The sequence below is a fragment of the Mustelus asterias genome, unplaced genomic scaffold, assembly GCF_964213995.1.
Source record: "Mustelus asterias unplaced genomic scaffold, sMusAst1.hap1.1 HAP1_SCAFFOLD_1615, whole genome shotgun sequence".
In the NCBI taxonomy this organism is placed as follows: domain Eukaryota; kingdom Metazoa; phylum Chordata; class Chondrichthyes; order Carcharhiniformes; family Triakidae; genus Mustelus; species Mustelus asterias.
This window is the reverse complement of record NW_027591560.1, coordinates 22501-46289: the sequence shown is the minus strand read 5'-3', so window position 1 is coordinate 46289 and position 23789 is coordinate 22501. Positions and strand designations below refer to the sequence as shown.

The window sequence follows — 23789 nt, the reverse complement described above, 5'->3', positions numbered from 1 at the left end:
GTTTGTGTTTCAGCTTCCAGCATCCGCAGTGTTTTGCAATTATATTGAATAAGGATCTATCCATCTCTGCCTTTAAAAAATTACATAGACTCTGCACCTACCGCCGTCTCGGGAAGAGTTCCAGAGATCTGGACCGTCCATTGATTGTGGGATCGCTCTTCGGCAGACCACGGTGTTCACCAGGGCAGAGCGGGGGACGGGGGGTGGGGTGGGATGTGAGGAGAGGGGTGCAGGAGCCAGGCACAAGTACCCCCAGGCCGAGAGGTGGTGGCACTCGCGATCTTGGCGCTGTCTTTCCTCCGTAGTGTATCGCGAGTGCAGGAGAAATTTCCACTCTCCCCAGAACAGCCTCACGGAACGATCGGTGTATTTTATTTTGTCCAAGGTTTGGGGTGGGGGGGTGGCGTGGGAGACGATGGGTCTTTTCCGGCGACGCTCTCCACCAAGGTGGGAAAATCCCACCTGAAGTCAACAGACCTTTGCAATGGTCCGTGTCCCACCCGCTACGAAATCCCCCCCAGTGTCTCTGCTTGAACTAAGAATAAAGTGCAGCATGAGAACAGGCCCGTCGGCCCTCTAAGCTGTGCGCGGCACGGTGGCACAGTGGGTTCGCGCTGCTGCCTCACAGCGCCAGGGACCTGGGTTCGATTCCCGGCTTTGGGTCACTGTGCGGAGTCTGCACGTTCTCCCCGTGTCTGCGTGGGTTGCCTCCGGCTGCTCCGGTTTCCTTTCTGAAAGATGTGTAGGTTAGGTGGATTGGCCATGCTAAATTGTCCCTTAGTGTCCAAAGATGTGCAGGTTAGGTGGATTGGCCATGCTAAATTGTCCATTAGTGTCCACAGATGTGCTGGTTAGGTGGATTGGCCATGCTAAATTGTCCCTTAGTGTCCAAAGATGTGCAGGTTAGGTGGATTGGCCATGCTAAATTGTCCATTAGTGTCCAAAGATGTGCGGGTTAGGTGGATTGGGCCATGCTAATTGTCCCTTAGTGTCCAAAGATGTGCCGGTCAGGTGGATTGGCCATGCTAAATTGTCCCTTAGTGTCCAAAGATGTGCGGGTTAGGGGAATTGTCCATGCTAAATTGTCCCTTAGTGTCCAAAGATGTGCAGGTTAGGTGGATTGGCCGTGCTAAATTGTCCCTTAGTGTCCAAAGATGTGCAGGTTAGGTGGATTGGCCGTGCTAAATTGCCCATTAGTGTCCAAAGATGTGCAGGTTAGGTGGATTGGCCGTGCTAAATTGTCCCTTAGTGTCCAAAGATGTGCAGGTTAGGTGGATTGGCCGTGCTAAATTGCCCATTAGTGTCCAAAGATGTGCAGGTTAGGTGGATTGGCCATGCTAAATTGTCCCTTAGTGTCCAAAGATGTGCAGGTTAGGTGGATTGGCCATGCTAAATTGTCCCTTAGTGTCCAAAGATGTGTAGGTTAGGTGGATTGGCCATGCTAAATTGCCCCTTAGTGTCCAAAGATGTGCAGGTTAGGTGGATTGATGCTAAATTGCCCCTTAGTGTCAGGGGGACTAGCTAGGGTAAATACATGGGGTTACGGGGATAGGGCCTGGGTGGTTTGTGGTCGGACTTAATGGGCCGAATGGCCTCCTGCATTCTAGGATTCTACAAGCCTGTGCCAATCATGATGCCCGAACAATACTGAAAAAACAATCTCCTGCCCTCACTCGGTCCGTATCCCTCTATTCCCTCTCTGTTCATGGACCCATCCCGTTGCCTCTTAAATGTTGCTAATGTTCCTGCTTCCACCACCTCCTCTGGCAGCGCGTTCCAGGCACCCACCACTCTCTGCGTGAAAAACTTCCCCCCGCACATCTCCCTTAAACTCACCCCCTCTCACCTTGAACCTGTGCCCCGCCCCCCCTTGTAATTTGCATTTATAGCGCAATTTTAAAAGTTAATAAAGTCACACACACACAAAAGAGAGGCTGACGAGAGATGGGTGTTCAAATATTAAAAGGTACCGTTGTTGAAAACCACTTTCCTTTCTTAAAAAAAAAAGAATTCCTTTTACAGTATAACACCCCGAAGGCGGCATTCTCCCCCATCCTCCCCTCCCTCTCTTCTAGAAGGAATACGGGCCCACATATACAGTCAGCCTCAGCACCGAGCTCGACTGGTACGACATGACCGGATTCACTGTAACCATCTCCAGGTCCAGAACAAAGTCCTGTGGGCCAGTCAGCTGCTTTGCGAGCACCAGCATGGCACTGATGTTGTTGATTTGCTGTCGGGAGTTTAATAAAGAAATGAAGACAGGAGAATTAATTACAACGTGGGGGGGGAAAAGAAAATGGGAGGCCATTCGGCCCCTCCTCACAACACGGCCCTTCTATCTGTCCGACTCCCCACGTCTGATCTCTATCCCAACTCCGCTCTGTCTCTCTAACCCTTAATCTCTCCCTTAACCCATCAACGATCTATCAATCCCCTTCGATCTATCCGACTACACCACGTCTGTTCCCTATCTCAACTTTCCACTGCCTCTCTAACTCTTAATCTCCCCCTTAACCCATCAACAACCTATCTTTTCCCCTTCTATCTATCCGACTACACCATGTCTGCTCCTTATCTCAACTCCACTCTGTCTCTCTAACCCTTAATCTCTCCCTTAACCCATCAACGATCTATCAATCCCCTTCTATCTAGCCGACTACACCACGTCTGCTCCCTATCTCAACTCTCCACCGCCTCTCTAACTCTTAATCTCCCCCTTAACCCATCAACAGCCTATCTTTTCCCCTTCTATCTATCCGACTACACCATGTCTGCTCCTTATCTCAACTCCACTCTGTCTCTCTAACCCTTAATCTCTCCCTTAACCCATCAACGATCTATCAATCCCCTTCTATCTAGCCGACTACACCACGTCTGCTCCCTATCTCAACTCTCCACCGCCTCTCTAACTCTTAATCTCCCCCTTAACCCATCAACAACCTATCTTTTCCCCTTCTGTCTATGTGGCTACACCACATCTGCTCCTTATCCCAACTCCACTCTGTCTCTCTAACCCTTAATCTCCCCCTCAACCCATCAAATATCTATCAATAAAACCAAAAGAGAAAATGCTGGAAAATCTCAGCAGATCCGGCAGCATCTGTAAAGGGGAGAGAAATAAGCTGACGTTTCGAGTCCAGCTGAGCCCTTTGTCAAAATCTATCAATTCCCTTCTTTCTATCCGGCTGCCACCACGTCTGATCCCTATCCCAACTCTTCACTAACCCTCTAGGCCTTAATCTCCCCCTTAACCCACCAGCGGCACAGTGGGTTAGCACTGCTGCCTCACAGCGCTAGGGGACCCGGGTTCGATTCCCGGCTTGGGTCACCGTGTGGAGTCTGCACATTCTCCCCGTGTCTGCGTGGGTTTCCTCCGGGTGCTCCGGTTTCCTCCCACAGTCCCAAAGACGTGCTGGTTAGGGTGCTAAATTCTCCCTCAGTGTAACCCGAACAGGCGCCGGAGTGTGGGCGACTCGGGGATTTTCACAGTAACTTCATTGCAGTGTTAATGTAAGCTTACTTGTGACACTGATAAATGAACTTTTTAAAAAAACTTTAAACAAAAATCTATCAACCCCTTCTATCTATTCGACCTCCCACGTCTGATCTCTATCCCGACTTTGCCCTGTCTCTCTAACCCTTAATCTCTCCCTTAACCCATCAACGATCTATCAATCCCTTTCTATCTATCCGACGACACCACTTCTGCTCCCTATGCCAACTCTCCACTGTCTCTCTAACCCTTAATCTCTCCCTTAACTCATCAACGATCTATCAGCTCTGACGAAGGGTCATCCAGACTCGAAACATTGGCTCTTTTCTCTCCTCACAGATGCTGCCAGACCTGCTGAGAATTTCCAGCATTTTCTGTTTTTGTTTCCGATTCCAGCATCCGCGGTATTTTGCCTTTATTATAGAAATCTATCATTCCCGGTTCAGAATGTTCCAGTTATTCCCCCGCCCTCCTGGAGTGGGAGAGGATTTCACTCGCACTGGTGTTCGGAGAGAGGGCTGAATCTGGGAGAACTTTGAACGCCTTGGCTCTGGATTTGGCGGTTCCGTTCCCTTGGGGTCACGCCTTCTCCTCTCCATCGGAAGATTGTGGGTTTGGGCCCACGCCCCCCAACCCCCTCCCCAACCTCCAAGACTTGGATTCCAAGACAAATGAAAAGCTGACCTCCCTCCACCAGGGCGCGCCACCCTGTCGAGAAATGCAGGATGGACTTTTCCTGTCCTGCCCGCCAGGGGTGGGCGGGGATGGGGACGGGGGGGGTGGCGGGGGATGGGGGGGTGGCGGGGGGCAGACCTTTCAAAGATCTGTCGAGCTCAGGTGGGATTTTCTGGTCTTGGGAGGGGCGTGCGTGTCCGGAAAGTCCCGCCCGCAGCCTTGCGGATCAAACAAGGCCCCCTCCTCCATCTCGGTTGGAAGTGAAAGATCCCACAGCGTAGTGGTCCATTTTGGCAGGTCAAATGGGATGAAGGAGTACAATATAAAGGGAAAGACTCTTAGTACGGTAGAGGATCAGAAGGACCTTGGGGTCCGGGTCCATAGGACTCTAAAATCGGCCCCGCAGGTGGAGGAGGTGGTTAAGAAGGCGTATGGTGTGCTGGCCTTTATCAATCGAGGGATTGAGTTTAGGAGTCCGGGGATAATGATGCAGCTATACAAGACCCTCGTCAGACCCCACTTGGAGTACTGTGCTCAGTTCTGGTCGCCTCATTACAGGAAGGATGTGGAAAAGATTGAAAGGGTGCAGAGGCGATTTACAAGGATGTTGCCTGGATTGAGTGGCATGCCTTATGAGGATAGGCTGAGGGAGCTCGGTCTTTTCTCCTTGGAGAGACGTAGGATGAGAGGAGACCTAATAGAGGTGTATAAGATGTTGAGAGGCATAGATCGGGTGGACTCTCAGAGGCTTTTTCCCAGGGTGAAAATGGCTGCTACGAGAGGACACAGGTTTAAGGTGCTGGGGGGTAGGTACAGGGGAGATGTTAGGGGGAAGTTTTTCACACAGAGAGTGGTGGGTGAGTGGAATCGGCTGCTGTCAGTGGTGGTGGAGGCAAACTCAATGGGGACTTTTAAAAGACTCCTGGATGAGTACATGGGACTTAATAGGATGGAGGGTTATAGGTAGGTCTAAAAGGTAGGGATATGTTCGGCACAACTTGTGGGGCCGAAGGGCCTGTTTTGTGCTGTAGTTTTCTATGTTTCTAATGTTGGAAGGAGAGTAGCGAGGGGAGGGGTTCCCCTCTGAGGGATCCTGTGTATGCGTAGCCCTGTTTGCTTCAAGTCCATGCAAAAACTTCATTTTAAGATATTTTTGCCTATTATAGGGGTTAACTAAGCTTAACAATATGAAGTCTCACAACACCAGGGTTAAAGTCCAACAGGTTTGTTTGGAATCACGAGCTTTCGGAGCACTGCTCCTTCGTCAGGTGAGCGGAGAGGTAGGTTTCACAAACACGGTATATATAGACAGAGGCACAATTGCAAGATAATGATTGGAATGCGAGTCTTTACAGGTAATCAAGTCTTTACAGGTACAGACAGTGCGAGTGGAGAGAGGGATAATCACAGGTTAAAGAGGTGTGTATTCTCTCAAGACAGGACAGTTAGTAGGATTTTACAAGCCCAGGCCAAATGGTGGGGTTTACACATAGTGGACTTTAACCTGGTATTCTGAGACTTCTTACTGTGCCCACACCAGTCCAACGCCGGCATCTCCACATCAATTGTATCTAAGGTGACTACATTTTAAAACTCGGAAGGCATGATGGGTTAGCTAATAGTTGACTGCATTCCGGAAGGGTACACGGTGCAGGCAAAAGACAGCAGCTGTAAGGCTTGCTTTTCCAAGACGGAGACAGCCTGAGAAAACTTTTCCGAGAACAAGATAAGGGTCGAAATATATTTGGGAACTGTGTGTTCAGTTTTTGCATTCAGGTTTCAAGATTTCGGGCGGAATTGTACCGGCACGTCCGTCCGAGGTTCGTACGATCCCGCCTGAGGCTGACGGAGAAGGCTGTTCTCCGCGCCTCGACCCCCTCCTCTCACCACACCGCCTCACCCCACCCCCTCCCCCCATCCCCCCACCACCACACCGAGCACTGTATCTTCGTTCAAACGAATGAATGGACCCAACACCATCCCGTGTCCTGGGAAGAACGGTGGGGGGAGGGGAACATCCCCAAACCCAGCCTCACCAATCCACAGATCAAATGGGTCATTGGCACTTCTCACATGTCTCCAATCTCCCACCTCAACCCATCTCCTGCTGCCCCCGTCAGCTCGGGGCTTGACAATCCTCGTGTTCCCTCTGGCCTCCCGCGTAGAACAAAGAAAATTGCAGCACAGGAACAGGCCCTTTGGCCCTCCAAGCCTGCACCGACCACGCTTCATGTCAAGAGGGCTAGAATACAAGAGCAGGGATGTACTTCTGAGGCTGTATAAGGCTCTGGTCAGACCCCATTTGGAGTATTGGGAGCAGTTTTGGGCCCCATATCTAAGGAAGGATGTGCCGGCCTTGGAAAGGGTCCAGAGGAGGTTCACAAGAATGATCCCTGGAATGAAGAGCTTGTCGTATGAAGAGCGGTTGAGGACTCTGGGTCTGTACTCGTTGGAGTTTAGGAGGATGAGGGGGGCGGATCTTATTGAAACTTACAGGATGCTGCGAGGCCTGGATAGAGTGGACGTGGAGAGGATGTTTCCACTCATCAGAAAAACTAGAACCAGAGGGCACAACCTCAGACTAAAGGGACGATCCTTTAAAACAGAGATGAGGAGGAATTTCTTCAGCCAGAGAGTGGTGAATCTGTGGAACTCTTTGTCACAGAGGAGGCCAGGTCATTGAGTGTCTTTAAGACAGAGATAGATAGGTTCTTGATTAATAAGGGGATCAGGGGTTATGGGGAAAAGGCAGGAGAATGGGGATGAGAAAAATATCAGCCATGATTGAATGGCGGAGTAGACTCGATGGGCCGAGTGGCCTCATTCTGCTCCTATGTCTCATGGTCCTACGCCGGTTTGAACTAAAACCCTCTATCCTTTCCGGGGACCCCGTATCCCTCTATTCCCATCCTATTCATGTATTTATCCATCTCCCAGCCTCCGGAGACGTTAACCCATCCCGAAACCACCCCCTCCCCGAGGACTGTCCAGGACACACTCACCCTGATGTAGAAATCGCTTTGCTCGTCGCCCGCCTTGATGTGGAAAGTGTTGTAGGCCCCGGGGTAGATGCTGGTCGCCTGGATCTGGAAGATGTCGGAGGGGACACTTCTGTCTGACGTAATACTCATGTACCGGTAGACAATGGAGGCCGGCTTGTCCTGACAGCCCGCCGTCGTAGCGTGACACAGACAGCGACTGCGGGGACAGGAAGGGGGGAAGCACAATAATCTCTCAATGTCAACAAAACAACGGAGATTGTCATCGACTTCAGGAAGCGTAGTGGAGAACATGCCCCTGTCTACATCAACGGGGACGAAGTGGAAGTGGTCGAGAGCTTCAAGTTTCTAGGTCTCCAGATCACCAACAACCTGTCCCGGTCCCTATCCCTCCACACCGACGCTATAGTCAAAAGGCTAGGAGAGTAACTCACCTCCTGACTCCCCCCAAAGCCTGTCCACTGGGAATCCTGCGGAGAGTAACTCACCTCCTGACTCCCCCCCCAAAGCCTGTCCACCGGGAATCCTGCGGAGAGTAACTCACCTCCTGACTCCCCCCAAAGCCTGTCCACCGGGAATCCTGCGGAGAGTAACTCACCTCCTGACTCCCCCCAAAGCCTGTCCACCGGGAATCCTGGGGAGAGTAACTCACCTCCTGACTCCCCCCAAAGCCTGTCCGCTGGGAATCCTGCGGAGAGTAACTCACCTCCTGACTCCCTCCCAAAGCCTGTCCACCATCTACAAGGACACAAGTCAGGAGTGTGATGGAATACTCTCCACTTGCCTGGATGGGTGCGGCTCCCAACAACACTCGAGAAGCTCGACACCATCCAGGACAAAGCAGCCCCGCTCGATCGACACGCTAACCACAAACACTCACTCCCTCCACCACCGACGCACAGTGGCAGCAGCGTGTACCATCTACAAGATGCACTGCAGCGACTCGCCAAGGCTCCTTCGACAGCACCTTCCAAACCCGCCACCTCTACCACCTAGAAGGACAAGGGGGGGGGCAGCAGACACATGGGGAACACCCCCACCTGCAAGTTCCCCCCTCCGAGCCACTCACCATCCCGACTTGGAAATATATCGGCCGTTCCTTCACTGTGGCTGGGGTCAAAATCCTGGAACTCCCTCCCTAACAGCACTGTGGGTGTACCTACACCACACACGGGACTGACTGATGTCCAATCACAATCCTGGAACTCCCTCCCTAACAGCACTGTGGGTGTACCTACACCACACACGGGACTGACTGATGTCCAATCACAATCCTGGAACTCCCTCCCTAACAGCACTGTCAGTGTACCTACACCACACGGGGACTGACTGATGTCCAATCACAATCCTGGAATTCCCTCCCTAACGGCATTATGGGTCAACCCACAGCACGTGGACTGCAGCGATTCAAGATGGCGGCTCACCACCACCTTCTCAAGGGGCAACTAGGGATGGGCAATAAATGCTGGCCCAGCCAGCGACGTCCATGTCCCAGGAATGAATAAAAAAAAAGAAAGCCCCACCAACACCTCTACTTTCTCAGGAGACTAAGGAAATTTGGCATCTCCGCTACGACTCTCACCAACTTTTACAGATGCACCATAGAAAGCATGGTGGCACAGTGGTTGGCACTGCTGCCTCACAGCGCCAGGGACCCGGATTCAATTCCCGGCTTGGGTCACTGTCTGTGTGGAGTCTGCACGTTCTCCCCGTGTCTGCGTGGGTTTCCTCCGGGTGCTCCAGTTTCCTCCCACAGTCCGAAAGATGTGTAGGTTAGGTGGATTGGCCGTGCTAAATTCTCCCTCAGTGTAACCCAAACAGGCGCCGGAGTGTGACGACGAGGGGATTTTCACAGTAACTTCATTGCACTCTTAATATAAACCTACTTGTAACACTAATAAATAAACATTAAACTTTTCTTTCCGGTTGTATCACAGCTTGGTATGGGGCTCCTGCTCTGTCCAAGACCGCAAGGAACTACAAAGGGTCGTGAATGTAGCCCAGTCCCATCACGCAAACCCAGCCTCCCATCCATTGACTCTGTCTACACTTCCCGCTGCCTCGGGGAAAAGCAGCCGGCATAATCAAGGACCCCCACGTACCCCGGACATTCTCTCTTCCACCTTCTTCCATCGGGAAAAAGATACAAAATTTTGGGGCGGCACGGTAGCACAGTGGTTAGCACTGCTGCTTCACAGCTCCAGGGACCTGGGTTCGATTCCCGGCTTGGGTCACTGTCTGTGTGGAGTTTGCACATTCTCCTCGTGTCTGCGTGGGTTTCCTCCGGGTGCTCCGGTTTCCTCCCACAGTTAGAACATAGAACATAGAGCAGTACAGCACAGAACAGGCCCTTCGGCCCACGATGTTGTGCCGAGCTTTATCTGAAACCAAGATCAAGCTATCCCACTCCCTATCATCCTGGTGTGCTCCATGTGCCTATCCAATAACCGCTTAAATGTTCCTAAAGTGTCTGACTCCACTATCACTGCAGGCAGTCCATTCCACACCCCAACCACTCTCTGCGTAAAGAACCTACCTCTGATATCCTTCCTGTATCTCCCACCACGAACCCTATAGTTATGCCCCCTTGTAATAGCTCCATCCACCCGAGGAAATAGTCTTTGAACGTTCACTCTAGCTATCCCCTTCATCATTTTATAAACCTCTATTAAGTCTCCCCTCAGCCTCCTCCGCTCCAGAGAGAACAGCCCTAGCTCCCTCAACCTTTCCTCATAAGACCTACCCTCCAAACCAGGCAGCATCCTGGTAAATCTCCTCTGCACTCTTTCCAGCGCTTCCACATCCTTCTTATAGTGAGGTGACCAGAACTGCACACAATATTCCAAATGTGGTCTCACCAAGGTCCTGTACAGTTGCAGCATAACCCCACGGCTCTTAAACTCCAACCCCCTGTTAATAAAAGCTAACACACTATGGGCCTTCTTCACAGCTCTATCCACTTGAGTGGCAACCTTTAGAGATCTGTGGATATGGACCCCAAGATCTCTCTGTTCCTCCACAGTCTTCAGAACCCTACCTTTGACCCTGTAATCCACATTTAAATTAGTCCTACCAAAATGAATCACCTCACATTTATCAGGGTTAAACTCCATTTGCCATTTTTCAGCCCAGCTTTGCATCCTATCTATGTCTCTTTGCAGCCTACAACAGCCCTCCACCTCATCCGCTACTCCACCAATCTTGGTGTCAATCTTCAATCTATATTAATGGCGGCACGGTGGCACAGTGGGTTAGCACTGCTGCCTCACAGTGCCAGGGACCCGGGTTCGATTCCAGCCTCGGGTCACTGTCTGTGCAGAGTTTGCATGATCTCCTCATGTCTGCGTGGGTTTCCTCCGGGTGCTCCGGATTCCTCCCACAGTCCGAAAGACGTGCTGGTTAGGTGGGCTGGCCGTGCTAAATTGACCCTTAGTGTCAGGGGGACTAGCTAGGGTAAATAAGTGGGGATATAGGGATTGGGTGGGATTGTGGTCGGTGCAGACTCGATGGGCCGAATGACCTCCTTCTGCACTGTAGGGATTCTATGATCAATGACTTAGACGGAGAGATGGGGTACTATAAGAATTAGGAGCAGAAGTAGGCCCTTCGAACCTGCTCCGACACTCCATCAGATGATGACTGATCTCTTCCTGGTCTCAGACCCACCTCCCCACCTGTTATTCCATATCCCCTTATCCCACTATTCACCAGAATCGATGTTGGGGAAGTCCAGAACTAGGGGTCACTCAGGACTGAGATGAGGAAGAACTTCTTCACTCAGAGAGTTGTGAACCTGTGGAATTCTCTACCACAGAAAGCCGTTGGGGCCAGTTCGTTCGATATGTTCAAGAGGGAACTGGACGTGGCCCTTGTGGCTACAGGGATCGAGGGGGTCTGGAGAGAAAGCAGGACGGGGATACAGAAAGTGCATGATCAGCCATGATCATATTGAATGGTAGTTCAGGCTCGGAGGGCCGAATGGCCTCCTCCTGCATCTATTTTCTATGATGTGGAGATGCCGGCGTCGGACTGGGGTGGGGCACAGTAAGGAGTCTCACAACACCAGGTTAAAGTCCAACAGGTTTATTTGGAATCACGAGCTTTCGGAGCGCTGCCCCTTCCTCAAGGAACTTCCTCTCACCTGACGACGGAGTGGCGCTCCGAAAGGTCGTGATCCCTAATAAACCTGTTGGACTTTAACCTGGTGTTGTGAGACTTCTTACCGTGACTATTTTCAATGTTTCAGAGAATCATTGAATCCTACAATGCAGAAGGACGCCATTCCACCTAATATCTTTGGACACTAAGGGACAATTTAGCGTGGCCAATCCACATAACCTGCACATCTTTGGACACTAAGGGGCAATTTAGCATGGCCAATCCATCTAACCTGCACATCTTTGGACACTAAGGGACAATTTAGCATGGCCAATCCACCTAACCTGCACATCTTTGGACACTAAGGGGCAATTTAGCATGGCCAATCCATCTAACCTGCACATCTTTGGACACTAAGGGACAATTTAGCATGGCCAATCCACCTAACCTACACATCTTTGGACACTAAGGAGCAATTTAGCATGGCCAATCCACCTAACCTGCACATCTTTGGACACTAAGGGACAATTTAGCATGGCCAATCCACCTAACCTGCACATCTTTGGATACTAAGGGGCAATTTAGCATGGCCAATCCATCTAACCTGCACATCTTTGGACACTAAGGGACAATTTAGCATGGCCAATCCACCTAACCTGCACATCTTTGGACACTCAGGGACAATTTAACATGGCCAACCGCCCTAACTTGCACATCTTTGGACACTAAGGGGCAATTTAGCATGGCAAATCCACCTCACCTACACATCTTTGGACACTAAGGGGAAATTTAGCATGGCCAATCCACCTAACCTGCACATCTTTGGACACTAAAGGGCAATTTAGCATGGCCAATCCACCTAACTCGCACATCTTTGGACTGTGGGAGGAAACGAGAGGGCCGGTATTATTAGGAATGTGGGAAGTATTAAAGCTAACGCCACAGACAGGACGGGGAGGGGAACTTGCCGGACCCCCCAGCCACAACCAGTGACCATTTCTCCGGACAGAGCCTCAGGATTGGGGGACCCATAGTGAGTGCATCCCTGGAACCCTCCAATCCCAATCACTTGGCATAAAGTGTGGGGGGGGTCTTCCTTTGCCCGGGCGGGTGGGGGGGCACTCGTTAGTGTTGGTCTCGTTGCCCGCTGCTGCTTACTTATCGGAGACTTGTACGTATGGCTCCTGGCACTGGTTCTGAGGCACGCATCGGAATCCTCCGTATACATTGGTGCACATCTGGTTTTCAGCGCACTGGTGCTGCCCCGTCTCACACTCGTTCACATCTGTATCGTCCAGAACACAAGAAAAACAGCATTCAGGTTCCAGAGATGAGGGGGTTGGTCGTGTGGAGAGAGATTGAACAGTTTAGGCCGATACTCTCTGGAATTTAGAAGAACGAGGGGGGATCAGATCGAGGTTTACAAGATGATAAAAGGTCTGGGATAAAGTAGACGTGGAGCGGATGCTTCCTCTTGTGGGACATTCTGGGACGAGAGGTCTTCGGATAAGGGGCAGCAAATTTAAAACAGAGTTGGGGGAGAAACTACTTCCCCCAAAGGGTTGTGAATCTGTGGAATTCGCTGCCCCCCAAAGTGCGGTGGGTGCCGGGACAGTGAGTACATTGAAGGAGGAGTTAGACAGATTTTTAATTGGGAATGGGGGTGAAGGGGAGAAGGCAGGAAAATGGGGATGAGACGCATATCAGCCATGACCGAATGGCGGAGCGGACTCGATGGGCCGAGTGGCCTCATTCTGCTCTGATATCTTATGAACTGACAATCAAACAGCAGCGGAAGGCCATTCGGCCCACTCCAGCCTGCTCTCCCATTCTGTATTTTTTTCTATTAATCAGTCGTGGGACACGGGCGTCGCTGGCTGGGCCCAGCATTTATTGCCCATCCCTAGTTGCCCCTTGGGGGGCGGTTGAGAGTCAACCACATTGCTGTGGCTCTGGAGTCACATGTAGGCCAGACCGGGGTAAGGACGGCAGATTTCCTTCCCTAAAGGGAACCAGATGGGTTTTTCCTGGCAACGGGTCATCAGTAGATTCTTAATCCCAGATATTTTTTCATTGAATTCAAATGATACCATCTGTCGTGGCGGGATTCGAACCCGGGTCCCCCAGAATGTTCGCTGAGTTTCTCGATTAAAAGTCGAGCGATAATACCACGAGGCCATTGCCTTCCCCGTAGTAAGATCCCGATTGATCTGATTGTGGCTTAAACTCCACTTTTCTGCGCCCCCACAACCCTCCCCGATAACCTTTGACCCCATCTTGTCAGTGAAGAATCTACCTCCCTCTGCCTTAACAAGTATTCGCTGACCCAGTCTCCACCGCTCTCTGGGGAAGAATTCCAAATATTCATGAACCTCAGAGAAAAGAATTCTCCTCATCCCCGTCTTATATGGGTGGCCTCTTACTTTTAACCCCTGGTTCTAGTCTCTCGCACAGGGGAAACACCCTCTCACCAACCACCGTATCAAAGCCCCCTGTATCTCTGTATTTAACCCCATGCTGTACCTGTCCTGGGAGTGTTTGATGGGGACAGTGTAGAGGGAGCTTTACTCTGTATCTAACCCCGTGCTGTACCTGTCCTGGGAGTGTTTGATGGGGGACAGTGTAGAGGGAGCTTTACTCTGTATCTAACCCCGTGCTGTGCCTGTCCTGGGAGTGTTTGATGGGGGACAGTGTAGAGGGAGCTTTACTCTGTATCTAACCCCGTTCTGTACCTGTCCTGGGAGTGTTTGATGGGGGACAGTGTGGAGGGAGCTTTACTCTGTATCTAACCCCATGCTGTACCTGTCCTGGGAGTGTTTGATGGGGGACAGTGTAGAGGGAGCTTTACTCTGTATCTAACCCCGTGCTGTGCCTGTCCTGGGAGTGTTTGATGGGGGACAGTGTAGAGGGAGCTATACTCTGTATCTAACCCCGTGCTGTACCTGTCCTGGGAGTGTTTGATGGGGGACAGTGTGGAGGGAGCTTTACTCTGTATCTAACCCCGTGCTGTACCTGTCCTGGGGGTGTTTGATGGGGACAGTGCAGAGGGAGCTTTACTCTGTATCTAACCCTGTGCTGTACCTGTCCTGGGAGTGTTTGATGGAGGACAGTGTAGAGGGAGCTTTACTCTGTATCTCACCCCGTGCTGTACCTGTCCTGGGGGTGTTTGATGGGGACAGTGCAGAGGGAGCTTCACTCTGTATCTAACCCTGTGCTGTACCTGTCCTGGGAGTGTTTGATGGAGGACAGTGTAGAGGGAGCTTTACTCTGTATCTCACCCCGTGCTGTACCTGTCCTGGGAGTGTTTGATGGGGGACAGTGTAGAGGAAGCTTTACTCTATATCTAACCCCGTGCTGGACCTGTCCTGGGAGTGTTTGATGGGGACGGTGTAGAGGGAGCTTTACTCTGTATCTAACCCCGTGCTGTATGTGTCCTGGGAGTGTTTGATGGGGGACAGTGTAGAGGGAGCTTTACTCTGTATCTAACCCTGTTCTGTACCTGTCCTGGGAGTGTTTGATGGGGGACAGTGTGGAGGGAGCTTTACTCTGTATCTAACCCCATGCTGTACCTGTCCTGGGAGTGTTTGATGGGGGACAGTGTAGAGGGAGCTTTACTCTGTATCTAACCCCATGCTGTACCTGTCCTGGGAGCGTTTGATGGGGGACAGTGTAGAGGGAGCTTTACTCTGTATCTAACCCCGTGCTGTGCCTGTCCTGGGAGTGTTTGATGGGGGACAGTGTAGAGGGAGCTTTACTCTGTATCTAACCCTGTGCTGCACCTGTCCTGGGAGTGTTTGATGGGGGACAGTGCAGAGGGAGCTTTACTCTGTATCTAACCCCGTGCTGTACCTGTCTTGGGAGTGTTTGATGGGGGACAGTGTAGAGGGAGCTTTACACTGTATCTAACCCCGTGCTGTACCTGTCCTGGGAGTGTTTGATGGGGGGGACAGTGTAGCGGGAGCTTTACTCTGTATCTAACCCCGTGCTGTATGTGTCCTGGGAGTGTTTGATGGGGGACAGTGTAGAGGGAGCTTTACTCTGTATCTAACCCCGTGCTGTACCTGTCCTGGGAGTGTTTGATGGGGACAGTGTAGAGAGAGCTTTACTCTGTATCTAACCCCGTGCTGTACCTGTCCTGGGAGTGTTTGATGGGGGACAGTGCAGAGGGAGCTTTACTCTGTATCTAACCCCGTGCTGTACCTGTCCTGGGAGTGTTTGATGCGGACAGTGTAGAGGGAACTTTACACTGTATCTAACCCTATGCTGTACCTGTCCTGGGAGTGGTCGACGCTGCTACAATGTGAACTATTTTACTGATACGTGTTGTCACAACTCAGCGCAGATCCGGTCGGAATCAGGCGGTGAGTGATAAAGGGGGACTGGTACCTTGGCAGATCCGGGTGCCCAGGAGTTGGTAGCCATCCGGGCAGACACAGGAGAAGCGGCCAGGTTCATTCACACACTCGTAGTGACACAAGTAGTTGGAGTAACTGCACTCGTCAATATCTGCATCAGAGAACAAGAGGTTAGAGCACCCGGAGGGAGGGAGACACCAATCACAGAATCCCGACAGTGCAGAAGGAGGCCATTCGGCCCATCGAGTCTGCACCGACCACAATCCCACCCAGGCCCTACCCCCGTAACCCGACACACTGACCCTGCTAATCCCCTGACACCAGGGTCAATTTAGCATGGCCAATCCACCTAACCCGCACATCTTTGGACACTAAGGGGCAATTTAGCATGGCCAATCCACCTAACCTACACATCTTTGGACACTAAGGGGCAATTTAGCATGGCCAATCCACCTAACCTACACATCTTTGGACACTAAGGGGCAATTTAGCATGGCCAATCCACCTAACCTACACATCTTTGGACACTAAGGGGCAATTTAGCATGGCCAATCCACCTAACCTACACATCTTTGGACACTAAGGGACAATTTAGCATGGCCAATCCACCTAACCTGTACATCTTTGGACACTAAGGGACAATTTAGCATGGCCAATCCCCCTAACCTGCACATCTTTGGACACTAAGGGACAATTTAGCATGGCCAATCCACCTAACCCGCACATCTTTGGACACTAAGGGGCAATTTAGCATGGCCAATCCCCCTAACCTGCACATCTTTGGACACTAAGGGGCAATTTAGCATGGCCAATCCACTTAACCTACACCAGAACATTAGAACTAGGAGCAGGAGTAGGCCACCTGGCCCCTCGAGCCTGCTCCGCCATTCAATAAGATCATGGCTGATCTTTTCATGGACTCAACTCCACTTACCCACCCGCTCACCATAACCCTTAATTCCCTTACTGTTCAAAAATCTATCTATCCTTGCCTTAAAAACATTCAATGAGGTAACCTCAACTGTTTCCCAACCTGCACATCTTTGGACACTAAGGGGCAATTTAGCATGGCCAATCCACCTAACCCGCACATCTTTGGACACTAAGGGGCAATTTAGCATGGCCAATCCACCTAACCTGCACATCTTTGGACACTAAGGGGCAATTTAGCATGGCCAATCCACCTAACCTGCACATCTTTGGACACTAAGGGGCAATTTAGCATGGCCAATCCACCTAACCTGCACATCTTTGGACACTAAGGGGCAATTTAGCATGGCCAATCCACCTAACCTGCACATCTTTGGACACTAAGGGGCAATTTAGCATGGCCAATCCACCTAACCTGCACATCTTTGGACACTAAGGGACAATTTAGCATGGCCAATCCACCTAACCTGCACATCTTTGGACACTAAGGGGCAATTTAGCATGGCCAATCCACCTAACCTGCACATCTTTGGACACTAAGGGGCAATTTAGCATGGCCAATCCACTTAACCTACACCAGAACATTAGAACTAGGAGCAGGAGTAGGCCACCTGGCCCCTCGAGCCTGCTCCGCCATTCAATAAGATCATGGCTGATCTTTTCATGGACTCAACTCCACTTACCCACCCGCTCACCATAACCCTTAATTCCCTTACTGTTCAAAAATCTATCTATCCTTGCCTTAAAAACATTCAATGAGGTAACCTCAACTGTTTCCCAACCTGCACATCTTTGGACACTAAGGGGCAATTTAGCATGGCCAATCCACCTAACCCGCACATCTTTGGACACTAAGGGGCAATTTAGCATGGCCAATCCACCTAACCTGCACATCTTTGGACACTAAGGGGCAATTTAGCATGGCCAATCCACCTAACCTGCACATCTTTGGACACTAAGGGGCAATTTAGCACGGCCAATCCACCTAACCTGCACATTTTTCGCACTGCGGGAGGAAACTAGAGCAGCCGGAGGAAACCCACGCAGACACGGGGAGAACGTGCAGACTCCGCACAGACTGTGACCCGAGCCGGGAATCGAACCTGGGTCCCTGGCGCTGTGAGGCAGCAGTGCTAACCACTGTGCCGCCCCTTTTACTTTTCACTGGATACATGTGACAATAATGAATCCAATCCTCCATGGGGGTGGCACAGTGGGTTAGCACTGCTGCCTCACAGTGCCAGGGACCCGGGTTCGAATCCCGGCTTGGGTCACTGTCTGTGTGGAGTTTGCACATTCTCCCCGTGTCTGCGTGGGTTTCCTCCGGGTGCTCCGGTTTCCTCCCACATTCCAAAGATGTGCGGGTTAGGTGGATTGGCCGTGCTAAATTGCCCCTTAGTGTCAGGGGGGACTAGCTCGGGTAAACACATGGCGTTGCGGGGATAGGGCGTGGGTGGGAATGTGGTCGGTGCAGGCTCGATGGGCTGAATGGTCTCCTCCTGCACTGTCAGATTCTATGATTCTATGAAAACCCCAGATCTGACATTAGTTCCAATCTCCGACCCGCGGCAGTCAAGCAGCCGACCTTCGACCTCTCACCCTTGTTAACCCCCGCCCCCAGTCTCTTACCTTGACAGGTGAGCCCGTCTCCACTCAGTTCGTAACCCTGTTCACAGCGACACAGGAACGATCCGTAAGTGTTGAAGCATCGCTGTTCACACGGCACTCCCATCTCACACTCATTCACATCTGGAAGGCAATGCAACCTCGGGTTAATTAACCCCTCCGCAACTCATTAACCCACAAACTTAAATCTAACCTCCACGTCAACCAGTCACCGGGGTTTATTACTGGACGGAGCGAGAGGATACAGAGGATTTCCTCACCCTGAAATCCAATCGGAGAATTCAGGAGAAACCTCTTTACCCCATGGGGAGAATGTGGGACTCGCTCCCACGGGGAGTGGGGAGAATGTGGGACTCGCTCCCACGGGGAGTGGGGAGAATGTGGGACTCGCTCCCACGGGGAGTGGGGGAGAATGTGGGACTCGCTCCCACGGGGAGTGGGGGAGAATGTGGGACTCGCTCCCACGGGGGAGTGGGGGAGAATGTGGGACTCGCTCCCACGGGGAGTGGGGGAGAATGTGGGACTCGCTCCCACGGGGAGTGGGGAGAATGTGGGACTCGCTCCCACGGGGAGTGGGGAGAATGTGGGACTCGCTCCCACGGGGAGTGGGGGAGAATGTGGGACTCGCTCCCATGGGGAGTGGGGGAGAATGTGGGACTCACTCCCACGGGGAATGGGGGAGAATGTGGGACTCGCTCCCACGGGGGGAGTGGGGGAGAATGTGGGACTCGCTCCCACGGGGGAGTGGGGGAGAATGTGGGACTCGCTCCCACGGGGAGTGGGGGAGAATGTGGGACTCGCTCCCACGGGGGAGTGGGGGAGAATGTGGGACTCGCTCCCACGGGGAGTGGGGGAGAATGTGGGACTCACTCCCACGGGGAATGGGGGAGAATGTGGGACTCGCTCCCACGGGGAGTGGGGGAGAATGTGGGACTCGCTTCCACGGGGTGTGGGGGAGAATGTGGGACTCGCTCCCACAGGGGGAGTGGGGAGAATGTGGGACTCGCTCCCACGGGGGGAGTGGGGAGAATGTGGGACTCGCTCCCACAGGGAGTGGGGAGAATGTGGGACTTGCTCCCACAGGGAGTGGGGGAGAATGTGGGACTCGCTCCCACGGGGTATGGGGGAGAATGTGGGACTCGCTCCCACGGGGAGTGGGGGAGGTGAATAATGTCGATACATTTAAGGGGGAGGGGGAAACTAGACAAGTATATGGGGGAAAGCGGAATGGAGGTAGATTTCATTGGGGGAAAAATGGGAGGAGGCAGGGAGGGGCTGACATGGACCGGTTGGGCCGAAGGGTTTGTTCTCTGCCGGATATTCTGTTGTAATCGAGGGGAAAAAGGGGACAAATCTTCAAATCAGAACCTGGAGGTAGGGGAGAAAGAGAGAGATTGGAGACGGAGGCAGCCGAGGCGATGGACTTACCCACACAGGAGCGGTTATCTGCCCCCAGGGTGAAGCCAGGCTCACACTGACAGGTGAAGGACCCCGGGGAGTTCACACAGCGGTGCTGACAGTATCTGAAGCGACACTCATTGATATCTGAAAGGCAAAGAGAGAGAGAGAGAGGGGGGCTGAGATGGAGACATTCGAGAGTTGTTCGAGGCCTGTGTCCTTTCTGCTCCCCTCCACCCCCCTCAGGACTTTCCTTTGGCAGTTTATAACTCTGACCTTTCACCTCTGACTTCCCTGACCCCTGACCCCATCACGGGAGAAACACATTGACCCCACCTGGAAACTGGGCCTTCCTGAGGCGCCACGCTGCCCGAAGTAGGCCCCAAGATGGCCGACACCCATTCCTGCCAAGGGGTTTAACCAGGTTTAACCAACCCCGATAGTGGGGACCCCTGTGCCCTCCTCACTCCGAGACCCTCCCCATGGAGCAGTGCCACATTGGCAGTTTTTAATGAAGAGGATTTGCAGCACTTTCGCCCTGGCCACTAATTCCCCAACACAAGAGATAGGAGCAGGAGGAGGCCATTCAGCCCCTCGAGCCTGCGCCGTCAGTCAGTAAGATCCTGGCTGATCTGACAGTCACCTCAATCCCACATTCCCATCTGCCCCCTCGTAACCCTTACATTGTCGAGCGAAAATCACTCTAACTCAGCCCCGAATATATTCACTGAGTCTTTAAAGTTTATTTATTAGTGTCACAAGTAGGCTTACATTAACACCGCAATGAAGTTACTGTGAAAATCCCCTAGTCGCCACACTCCGGCGCCTGTTCGGGTAACACTGAGGGAGAATTTAGCATCTAACCTACACATCTTTGTACACTAAGGGGGACTAGCTAGGGTAAACACATGGCGTTACGGGGATAGGGCGTGGGTGGGAGTGTGGTCGGTGCTGACTCGATGGGCTGAATGGCCTCCATGCAATTTAGCATGGTCAATCCACCTAACCTACACATCTTTGTACACTGAGGGGCAATTTAGCATGGCCAATCTTCCCAACCTACATATCTTTGGACACTAAGGGGCAATTTAGCATGGCCAATCTTCCCAACCTACATATCTTTGGACACTAAGGGGCAATTTAGCATGGCCAATCCACCTAACCTACACATCTTTGGACATTAAGGGGCAATTTAGCATGGCCAATCCACCTAACCTACACATCTTTGGACATTAAGGGGCAATTTAGCATGGCCAATCCACCTAACCTACACATCTTTGGACACTAAGGGGCAATTTAGCATGGCCAATCCACCTAACCTGCACATCTTTGGACACTAAGGGACAATTTACCATGGCCAGTCCACCCAACCTGCACATCTTTGGACACTAAGGGGCAATTTAGCATGGCCAATCCACCTAACCTACACATCTTTGGACACTAAGGGGCAATTTAGCATGGCCAGTCCACCCAACCTGCACATCTTTGGACACTGAGGGACAATTTAGCATGGCCAATCCTCCCAACCTACACATCTTTGGACACTAAGGGGCAATTTAGCATGGCCAATCCACCTAACCCGCACATCTTTGGACACTAAGGGGCAATTTAGCATGGCCAATCCACCTAACCTGCACATCTTTGGACACTAAGGATCAATTTAGCATGGCCAATCCATCTAACCAGCACCTCTTTGGACTGCGCAGGGAACCGGAGCACCCGGAGGAAACCCACACAGACACGGGGAGAACGTGCAGACTCCGCACAGACAGTGACCCAAGCCGGGAATTGTGAGGCAGCAGTGCTAACCACTATGCCACCGTGCCGCCCTCAGCCCCCAGTGCTCTCCATGGGAGAGAATCCCACAGACGGACCCCCCTCTGAGAGAAGAAATTCCTCCTCATCTCTGTCTTCAATGGGAGACGCCCTTATCCTGAAACTGTGCCCCCCCCCCTTTGTTCTAGATTCCCCCCACGAGAGGGGGAAACATCCTCTCAGCAGCCACCCTGTCAAAGCCCCCCTCAGAATCGGATAGGTTTCAATAAGATCCTCTCTCACTCAATCGGTCCAGGCCCCAACCTATCCAAACCTCTCCTCGTAAATCCAACACCCTTCATCCCAGGATTTAGCCCGGTTAAACTTTTTGGAACTGCCTCCAATGGGAGTCTCCCTCCTTAAGTAACGGGACCAAAACTGTACACAGTACTCCCGATACAGTCTCCCCAATGCCCTGTACACGCACCTCATGAAGGAGCAGCACCCCGAAAGCTCGTGATTCCAAAATAAACCTGTTGGACTTTAACCTGGTGTTGTGAGACTTCTTACTGTTTGGTTCTAGCAAGACTTCCAGACTTTCCTGCTCCATTCCCCCTGGGAATAAAGGACAACATTCCATTTGCTCTCCTAATCCCCTGCTGTACCTGCAGGCTGACATTTTGGGATTGATGTACAAGGACGCCCAGATCCCTCTGTACCGCGGCATTCTGCGGTCTCTCCACATTGGAATAACCTTCTGTTCTCCTGCCGAAGTGGACACCCTCACATGTTCCCACACGGTGCCTGCGCGTCACTTACCAATGCACTCAGTCCCCACCAGCTGATATCCCTCTGGGCACTTGCAGTTGTATCCGCCTTCAGTATTGACACACTCCTGACTCGGTTGACAGCTGTGGATGTCGAGCTCACACTCATCAACATCTGTGAGAGTGAATCCGGGGAGGTCAGTCAGTCAGACAGGATACAGCGTGGAGGGAGAGCACAGCTACTCCTGCCAGCCACCCCCCTCCTCCACTCCTCTGTCTCCGTCTCTCCCCCTCTCTCTCTCTCTCTGTCTCTCCCTCGTGCTCTCTCTCCCTCGTACTCTCTCTCTCTCACACTCTCCGTCTCTCTCTCACTCTCTCCATCTCTCTCTCTCACTCTCACTCTCCGTCTCTCCCTCTCTCTCACTCTCCGTCTCTCCCTCTCTCTCACTCTCCGTCTCTCCCTCTCTCTCACTCTCCGTCTCTCCCTCTCTCTCACTCTCCGTCTCTCCCTCTCTCTCACTCTCCGTCTCTCCCTCTCTCTCACTCTCCGTCTCTCTCTCTCTCTCACTCTCCGTCTCTCTCTCTCTCTCACTCTCCGTCTCTCTCTCTCACTCTCCGTCTCTCTCTCTCACTCTCCGTCTCTCTCTCTCACTCTCCGTCTCTCTCTGTCTCTCTCTCTCACTCTCACTCTCCATCTCTCTCTCTCTCCCTCCATCTCTCTCTCTCCCCCTCCATCTCTCTCTCCGTCTCACAGTGCGGCACTCCCTCAGCACTGACCCTCCCACAGTGCGGCGCTCCCTCAGCACTGACCCTCCCACAGTGCGGCACTCCCTCAGCACTGACCCTCCCACAGTGCGGCGCTCCCTCAGCACTGACCCTCCCACAGTGCGGCACTCCCTCAGCACTGACCCTCCCACAGTGCGGCGCTCCCTCAGCACTGACCCTCCCACAGTGCGGCACTCCCTCAGCACTGACCCTCCCACAGTGCGGCGCTCCCTCAGCACTGACCCTCCCACAGTGCGGCACTCCCTCAGCACTGACCCTCCCACAGTGCGGCACTCCCTCAGCACTGACCCTCCCACAGTGCGGCGCTCCCTCAGCACTGACATTGGGAGTGTTGGCCTGGATTATGGGCACAGACTATGGGATGACTGGGTGACAGCACTGACCCATGTGACTGACCCGACCTCCAGCTCCCATTTCAAAGGTTGAGAGGTGGATCAAAAGAGCAGTTTGTCACGGTTAACGGATTCTCTCGGGGTCCACAGACAAAAAACACTTCCCCTGGCTGTAGGCGTGGTGTCCAGAACAAGTGGGTAAAATGTGGCCCGGGGAAATTAGGAAACTCTTCCTCACACGGGCGCAGGAATCCGGAACCTTCTCCCTCACCCACAATGACGGGGAGCCAATTGAAATTTCCAATGGGTGTTTCATAGGTTTTTCATGGGTAAAGGGGTTAAAGGTTATGGAACTAAAGGGGATAGATCACCTCACAGTGCAGAAGGAGGCCATTTGGCCCATCGAGTCTGCACTGACTCTCCGAGTATCCCACCCTTTCCTCACTAATCTCTCTAATCAAAGGGGCAATTTAGCATGGCCAATCCCCCTAACCTGCACATCTTTGGACACTAAGGGGCAACTTAGCATGGCCAATCCACCTAACCCGCACATCTTTGGACACTAAGGGGCA

General features: G+C 52.2%; 1 protein-coding gene across 1 annotated transcript in view; it reads right to left on the bottom strand.

The window, feature by feature from the left end:
• Positions 1-1951: 1951 nt before the first annotated feature.
• The window catches only part of LOC144488500 (EGF-containing fibulin-like extracellular matrix protein 2), a 39253-nt gene continuing 17415 nt past the window's right edge, over positions 1952-23789 (bottom strand). The window contains exons 5-11 of the mRNA XM_078206549.1: positions 22152-22274; positions 19608-19724; positions 18183-18302; positions 15655-15774; positions 12427-12553; positions 7174-7369; positions 1952-2233 (exon numbers count right to left, since the gene is read on the bottom strand). Of these exons, the coding sequence (XP_078062675.1) occupies positions 2072-2233; positions 7174-7369; positions 12427-12553; positions 15655-15774; positions 18183-18302; positions 19608-19724; positions 22152-22274 (965 nt within the window). The 3' untranslated portion in view covers positions 1952-2071. The remainder of the gene's footprint in view (positions 2234-7173; positions 7370-12426; positions 12554-15654; positions 15775-18182; positions 18303-19607; positions 19725-22151; positions 22275-23789) is intronic.